The sequence below is a fragment of the Lepidochelys olivacea genome (assembly GCF_965140295.1).
Source record: "Lepidochelys olivacea isolate rLepOli2 genome assembly, chromosome: 15".
In the NCBI taxonomy this organism is placed as follows: domain Eukaryota; kingdom Metazoa; phylum Chordata; order Testudines; family Cheloniidae; genus Lepidochelys; species Lepidochelys olivacea.
In genome coordinates, this window is record NC_140425.1 from 27,836,439 (window position 1) to 27,845,106 (window position 8,668).

General features: G+C 43.8%; 1 protein-coding gene across 5 annotated transcripts in view; it reads right to left on the bottom strand.

Moving 5' to 3' along the window:
* The window catches only part of IFT81 (intraflagellar transport 81), a 65,482-nt gene extending 60,241 nt beyond the window's left edge, over positions 1 to 5,241 (bottom strand). For 2 of the 5 annotated variants that reach the window (XM_084648710.1, XM_084648707.1), the window contains exons 1-4: positions 5,094 to 5,200; positions 3,274 to 3,426; positions 2,326 to 2,429; positions 1,293 to 1,473 (exon numbers count right to left, since the gene is read on the bottom strand). In XM_084648710.1, coding sequence (XP_084504836.1) covers positions 1,293 to 1,473; positions 2,326 to 2,429; positions 3,274 to 3,417 — 429 coding nt within the window. In that variant the 5' untranslated portion in view covers positions 3,418 to 3,426; positions 5,094 to 5,200. The other 3 variants (XM_084648709.1, XM_084648708.1, XM_084648711.1) reach the window with 3 other exon arrangements.
* Positions 5,242 to 8,668: the final 3,427 nt, after the last annotated feature.

The window sequence follows — 8,668 nt, forward strand, 5'->3', positions numbered from 1 at the left end:
CTAGTCAGTACAGCAGTGGTTCCCAAACTTGTTCCACCGCCTGTGCAGGAAAAGCCCCTGGCGGGCCGGGCCAATTCGTTTACCTGCCGCATCCGCACATTCGGCCTATCACGGCTCCCAGTGGCCGCGGTTCGCTGCTCCAGACCAATGGGAGCTGCTGGAAGCGGCGGCAAAAGAAGCAGCGCACCGCCGCTTCCAGCAGCTCCCATTGGCCTGGAACAGCGAACCATGGCCACTGGGAGCCGCGATCAACCAAACCTACAAACGCGGCAGGTAAACAAACCGGCCCGGCCTGCCAGGGGCTTTCCCTGCACAAATGGCGGAACAAGTTTGGGAACCACTGCTGTACAGTATTAGTTTAATAATATAGTTATATTATTCTAATCCCAAAAAGGCACACAATTTACGTAATGGGAATAAGAGAGTTGGATATTTATACAAATTAGGACTTTCACATACTGAACAAATATACAATCTACATTCCTTTTTCTAACTGCTGCTTCTGTTTAGTTATTTTTAAGTTATTAAATCAGAGATTGACGATGGTTACAAAAAAAAAGAGGGGGGGGAGGTTGTCCAAACCTCCATGCAGCTATACAGCTTTCGTGATGCATAACAAGTATTTAGTGCTACTTGTTACAAACATTCCATAATATTGATTTTATGAATGACTAATGAAATGCACTAAAAATACTGCATAGAAATTAACTAACTATGTAGCTCAGAATATTTAAATCTGAACACACATCTTAATTACATTTCATTGGCTTTAAATTTCAGACCCACCCAGTTTAATTACTTAAGATCCACATTTAAGATTCACAAAAAAATGCTGGAATGTCAGCATTGGCAACGGAAGTCCTTTGTTTATCCAAAGGACATAGATATCTGTCTGCTAGAAATTGAATAGACCACCAATGAATTTTACTTGAGTAATCAAAAAGCAATCAGAAGACAATGGCATGCAGTCACTAATGTCTGGGGACAGATTACAATGAGTTACCTACAGTGAAAAACTCCATGGCCTTGTCTAGAATAGGAAAAATGTATGTTAGCTCAGATATTAAACACTTGGTGATGGTTTTTTAAAAGCATTAAACCCTGTCTACATTAGGTGTTAACATGGTTTTGAACACCACTTACTTAAAAGGTGTAGCTAACACACTTTTAAAAACACATTTTTTCTTAGTCTGCCCAAGCAATAATCCCCTAAACCATCCCTTTGCCCTTCCTTTTACCTATTTTATTAATTTAAAATAATAGCTGGGTAGCAAATTCATCTGAAACACTACCTGTTTGTTGGTGTCAGCCATAGTATCATCCTGAAGAAACTCAGCTGGCACTTCAAGTTTAATTAAGAAACGTGCCAGATAGGCTCTTTTCTTGAGTTCATTAGTCCGTTGAAGGAGCCAGTGTAAGACAGGATGAATCACAGGTTTGCTTCCAATAACTAAACCCTGGCGGAATGTACTCCTAAATAATAATAAAAAACAGTAAGTCTCCAAATAAAGAATACTGCTTTGGAACAAACACTATTAGCAATTTTTATGATTCCCTCCCCCACCTGCTAATGCTTTTCTCTAATGTTGCTGCCAGTTTGCTGACCACGGGCCTGATTCTGCCGCCCTTATGCAGGCAGAATTCCCACAGAAGTCAGTGAACAAAGACTGCAGCAATGGATCTTGTGTTTCTGAGGTATCCTCCAGAAAACTAGAAGATCTCAAAATGGCCTGGATTACCAGCCTGCAAAGTGGTACAGGATGAGTGCAGTACAGACCAATGTGCCTGGTCTCTAAGGGATGGTGATGACCCTACTAGTCATACAGCACCCTCTACTGGCTAACCTATTGAATATCACAAGATACAAAAGCAAAGGTAGCACAACAGTGGAGCAAACCAACAAGGACAGGATTGAGACGCAACTCCCAAACCCTTGAATTTTTTATTACCACAAGCTAAGTGTGCCATACACTGTACATCTCCTAGGGGTTAATGGAAGAAATATTTTCAGAACATCTGCATATTAAGTGGAACAATCAGTTTCTATATACTATTTAAACAGTAGAACAAAACAATAACTTATAAATAGAGATATATTGATGAATGAGTCTGAAAATGAAAGAATTTGGTACAAATGTATCATTTTCTCTTTGAACGAGGAAAAGGATATTGGCAATGGCAGAACAATTAATAAGACAGACTTACGGGTAACAAATTATAAAATCTGAAGACAAACAATATTTTTACATAGAGTAGATCATTTCAATATTGGTCTGCAATTAAAAGACTTATTTTGCCATTATCTATAAACCAGTTGATACTTACAGGTCAGTAATACTTCCTGGAGGTTTGTATTTAAGGATACCAAGAAGGCTCAACATTCGTTTAGCTGTTTGCTCTGGCATCTCCTCTCTAATGTCAACAACATGCTGAAAAGCAAAAAAACAAATACTGTATTACCATGCATAGGTCAAATTCTTAGCCTCGCAGATCTAAAGGAAGGGACTTGATCCACCCATTATATGATATATTATAACATGTGACTGACATAAGTGAGGTGTCACATACAGAACACCACTCTAAGAGCCAAATTCTGATTCCCTTTGGACTCTTTCCCCATGTGTGTGCTTAGGCAACTTTATTTCAGACCCGTATTCTGGCTGGCCATGGGCCCACAGTCTGCCAGTCATACAGATTACTTCTGCCAAGAGTAGCAGTAATCCTGATAAGACAGGGTGCATAGCGGCCACGATTACATTGTGGGCAAGATCATTACTCAGATATATGGCCCACACCTTCTGATCTAAAAACCTATTCCCCTCCATAGGTCAGCACTCATAGAACCCGAGGATGGATTGTGGACTGCCAGCTCCTTTGCTTTGTGGGGCACAAGGGTAAAAGTTGCATCCCTGAGTTCACTTTCTGATCACTTCCCACCCTGTACATGTGACCAATGGCCAGCCAGAATTTTGTCCTTTAGATGAAAGAAATGTAAGAATAAGATCAAGATTCACATTCTGATTCCTAATCAGCAATTTAAGATGGCTGGTCTCCAGCATTTTCTAGTTTGCCAAAAAATAACTAGATAGAAAGGATTCTCTTCTGGACGTGCACATTTAACTCTCGAAGACTAGAACAATCTACATATGTAAAGCAAACATATGCCATAAAATATACAAAATTAGCTGCAAATGGAGATTTTGTGCATGATTTCTGCTTCCACCACTCTTGAGAGCAAGCCTTCTAATGCCCATGTTTAAACTCCATCCTTACCTTTGGGTCAATCTCCCCCAGAACATCATTGAGAAGCTGCAATAGCTGCATTGACTCCAGTGAGTCAAATGTGATTAAATTATAGTTCTTCTTAAAAGGCTCCTTATTGAGCTTCTCAACAATTGATTTGATTTGATCACTCATAATTGGGTCCTGAAAACAAAAGAGAGAGCAGGAGGGGGAAAAATCCACTCAGTAGAACAGATGTAATGAAATCTGTGAACCTCTGTATGCCATAAAACTCTTGTGACGGATGCATAGAGCTGGGGGGAGAGAGGGATGCTGCAAGACAGGAAGCCTGCAAACCCTGCCTAGTGCATTGCCTTTTACCATGAGGGCTTGTCTACATTTGAAACTGTAGCACTTCAGTGTAGACCAGCGTTTTCCAAACTGTGTTTCGCGGAACACTGGTGTTCCACACGATGTGAATAGATGTTCCACAAAAGAATCTAGAATTTAATTTTGACTCTTGCACTTGATTTTTGTACTACTTTATAAAAGCTTTCCAGTTAGAATTGTTAGTTCAAGTTATTTTAAATTTGTATTTTTGCTTTGTTTTATAAAATAAAATATATTTGAGCATAAATCATGCAATTTTTTATTTGAAAACCAAACGACTACAAAATAATATTGTAAGTGTTCCGTAACAGGCTAAAAAGTGTTCCGTGGCCAAAAAAGTTTGGGAAACACTGGTGTAGACATTACCTACACCAGTAGGAGGAGTTCTCCCATGGGGATAGCTAATCCACCTCACCGAGAGAGGGTAACTGTCGATGGTAGAATTTTTCAATCGACCTACAGCTGTCTACGTGGGGGGTTATGTTGATTTAACTAGTCATTCAGCAGTGTGGATTTTTCACACTCCTGAATGACCTAGTTGGGTTGACCTAACGTTTTAATTTAGACCACAGAAAGAAATGTACATTGAAACATTTGTATTTACTAGCAAAAAGTAGTTCATGGGCTCAAGAAGCCCTTGTGGGTCATTTCATTGTGTGCCATTACCCTGGCAGCAATTACTGCATAGGGTATCACTCCCTGTAGCAGAGACCTCTATAGGTATCAGGGGGACCCCATAGCCTCCCCCACAGCAGGGACTGACCCCTACGGGTGCCAAGGGAATCTCAGATCCTCCCCGCACAGCAAGGAACAAGCCCGATGCATTCCAGAGGACCCCATAGAATAGAATCATAGAATATCAGGGTTGAAAGGGACCTCAGGAGGTCATCTAGTCCAACGCCCTGCTCAAAGCAGGGCCCAATCCCCAATTTTTGCCCCAGATCCCTAAATGGCCCCCTCAAGGATTGAACTCACAACCCTGGGTTTAGCAGGGCAATGCTCAAACCACTGAGCTATCCCTCCCCCCATATCCTCCCCAAAGCAGGGACGGATCCCTATGGGTGACAGAGGACCCCATATCCTCCCCAAAGCAGGGACCCTCCCCTCTGAGTGCCGAGGGGGGGTGTCTCATCACTCTGTACAGTGAGACTGATGGGGACCCTCAGCAGGGACCGATTCCTCTGGGGATTTGGGGGACCCCATATCAATTCTCAGAGAGGGACCTGATCCCACTGGCTGCCGGGAACCTCTGTATTCTTCCTTGCAACAGAGACCGACCTCCGGGATGCCAGGGGGCCCCGGATCCTTCTCCAGAGCAGGACACGCCCCCATGGCTGCCCGGGCCTCCCCGTGTTACTCCCTACAACCGGGACGGCTGGGACCGCTGCATCTACCCCAAAGCCGCCGGGGCCGGCCGCTAGGAACCTCGGCGCTGCTCCCCGCAAGGCCCCACCCCCTCACCCCGGCCCCCGTTACCTGACCTCCTGCCCCAGCTACCCGTTGTCGTTCCCCCTCCTCCTTCTCCTTCTCCCCAAGAGTTTTTCTCCTAGTTACCAAGCCCTTGGTAACGGTTGCTAGGGCAGAGTGGAACCCTTACTTCCGGTCACGTGGCGTATATGACGGCTGGCGCACAGGAACGGGCCATTGCCCTCCAAGCCGGGGAGGAGAGGCGCATGCGCAGCTTGAGGCAGTGCTCTCTCTGCTTCCCCCGCAGGGGCAGGCGCGAATTGCAGCCGGTGTAAAGGTGGAGCCGGAGTGGGCCCCCCCCCATTGGCAACCCTGCCTGGGCGCTCCCCTAGCTGTGACTCCACCTGGCACACGGGCGTGAGCTGCCCACTTTGCAGTGTGTATCACCAGCTGGGCTGCCTCTGAGCTGGCCAGAAGTGGGCTTCATCCAGCGGAGCTCTAGGGTTGCTTCCAGCACCTTTCCTTTCACCACAGTCAGTCCTCATTTCTGCTGGGGCTTATTAGTAACTCGGCCTCCCATTGAGCCCTTTTCATCAGGAGGTAACAAATTGCTTTAGGAGAATTATTGAATTAAGCCTGTAGGCCCAAGAAATTCTCTCATTTGACAAAGGAGTAAAATGAGGAAATGAGAACATTTGTTTTGGTTTTCTTTTTCATTTGGACCTGAGTACCCGAGTATCTGACTGTCCATAATTGCTAACAAATAGATATGAATCACGTTGGCGAAAATAACCGTGTAACCCATTTCAGGCAGGTGGGTGCATATACCAGTCTTTGCAATTTTATCAGCTCTGGAATTCCAAAATGATTCCAGTTGTATTCAAAAATAAATAGCTTGCAATCTGTTAATCATCCCCTTCTAATGTTTATTCTTTTTCAGAATCGGGGTGTGTAAATTGATTTGCAAATGTAAAGAATTTAACTTTGTATGTCTTATTTTATTTTCTGATATGCTGTATGTGAGCTGTGTTTTCTGTTTCCAAGGTGGAGAACTTAATTCTCATCTCATTCTAGTGTGACTCTATTAACAGAAAAGGAGATACTCTTGATTTATACCTGTATAATATCTCAATCCTGAAAAGACTAGTGCATAGATTTCATAAGAATAGCCAGATTGGGTCAGACCAATGGTCCATCTAGCCCAGTATCCTGTCTTCTGATAGTGACCAATGCCAGGTGCTTCAGAGGGAATGAACAGAACAGGTAATCATCAAGTGATCCATCCCCTCTCACCCATTCCCAGCTTCTGGCAAACAGAGGCTAGGGACACCATCCCTGGCTAATAGCTATTGATGGACCTGTCCTCCATGAACTTATCTAGTTCTTTTTTGAATGCTGTTATAGTCTTGGCCTTCACAACATCCTCTGGCAAAGAGTTCCACAGCTTGACTGTGCGTTGTGTGAACAAATACTTCCTTTTGTTTTGCCCTTTTAAAAACTAGATCATGTTCCTTTCCTACTAGTAGTCTTTATACTGAGTTTAGTAATCCTGTTTATTTACTAGTTACTGGAAGAGATTCACTTTCCTTTCACATGTTTTCCTAAATTTTTTTAAGCTCTCTTTTCCTCAACTGAGTGTTTAGAGTATTTGTACTACACAGGGGGAGAGTCTCTTCCTATGGAGCTATTAGTGCCAATTCTGGCCCCTACGGGCTGTTCTGGGGGTATATAGGGGCCACAAAGGACCAGGGGAGAATTCCCCATGCTGGAGCAGCATAGAGGCGACATAAGTCCCCCTTTGCCAGTCCCAATGAGGGGATGTGCCTGTTGCATTCAGAGCTATGAGGATTCTGGGATGTGGTACAGCCACAAGGAGGCTGCTGCTGAGGTTCTTTTACCTTACAGCACAAACTATTTCAGCCCCCCACAGTGGCCCAAAATCAAGGCAACACAAAGGTGGCTTAAAGCCAGGTTTGCCATCACCCCTTGGGCTGTGTCTGTCAGGAGGCCCAGCACAGAATCAGTCCCATTCATTTTTATCAAGAGGATGAAGAGTATTCAGGTAAAGAAGGAGTTGGTTTGAGTGCCATATAAAGTGTCACAGCCCTACTCTCCCTTACAGACACTACTGCATGTATGACTGCCTTGTGAATCTGTGAGGGGAGCTCAACCATGAAAGCCAGCAAATCAGAGTGGAAAGGAACTTGAGCAAATAGAAATCCTGCTCAACAGCAAAAGAGAGATCACCTTATATGGAAGCATCCGTGGGCAAGGAAATGAATGTATCTGGCCTGGCTGCTAAGGTCAGATCCCAACTGGATGGAAGAAGTTAATGTGAGTGTGCTTAGGAAGAAAAGAAGACACTCTGAAGAGCAAGTCTTTGTCCCAGATGGAATCCAAGTCCTGTTGTTTTTCCTTTTTGTTATAAATCAGGGAATGGGCACTTAAATCTGACTGGGTTATATTAAAATCCATTTCTACAGTATGGCTTTTCAAGTAACTAGATGTATCACAGGTCTTGCTTTGATCCATCCCAATCTGTGTTATTTTGTGCTATTATTTTGTATCACACTTTTCAAAGTTTGTTGATATGCTGCTAATTTTCTCAGCATAGTATACTATAAACCACAGCACCCCAGGACAAAATCAGTGCTGGCACAGGCAATGTCCACTGTGATTCTATGATTTTATGAACAAGTACCTGCTTACCCCAGGTGCTAATTTGGCCCCTGTGTGGTAGGGAATTGTAAAGCAATTTGCAAGAAACTCTACCAACTTAAAATCACACTTTGAGGATTTCTTGTGCCGGCTGCTGTCACATGTAACCTGAGGTGACTATAAACTGAAAAAGATTAGAGAAAACAATGCCTCTGTCTATCTTAATGAGTTTGTTTATTTTGTGTACTTGTGTCTTTGGTTCTGATGTGGGTCTTTCACGCAGCAACAGGGAGAGAGGGAAATTGGCCCTCTGAGCCTTACTTATGAGTCTGATCTGGTGTAATCACATACTGAGGGCCTGTTTGACCACTGCCCTGCACTTTACATGGTCATTCACACCAGTGCAGAGTGGGCATACAGCATTAACATTCTAATTTGGTAGCGTATCACACCCACTTTACACTGGTACAAATGACTATGCAAGGTTCAAGGCAACAAAGAATCAAGTCCTTAATAGAGCCAGAACAAGGTGTAAGCTTCACTAGCATAGTCTCCTTTAGACTCATTTTTGCATTTAGCCCAATGTTTTCAAACCTCTGGGGTATACTCAGGTGTGTCCTACTAGCCTTTGTAGGTAGATCGGAGCAATGCAAAGTTGCTTCAGTGAATTTGGACTATTGTACAGCGAATCCCTGACTGGGACGCTGTCCTATGGTGATATTTTGGCCTGTGTTGAGGTAGCACTGCCCTCTCTTGGAGAATAAGGGTGTCACCCTGCAAAGCACAGTCATCAGCCTCTGCTGGCTCTGGAACTTCTTAATTTATTTCTAAAAATGTCCTGTGAATTTGGTGTTGATGAGAGGGGCTGGGTTGAGAGCTATAAACAGCCCAGGCAGAAACAGCTTAAGTAGCCTACTTCTACTGTTCCTCTCCTGTGCCTGTCTAACTGTACCTGCAGGGAACAGAGAGAGATCAGTCTTCAGTGATTAAT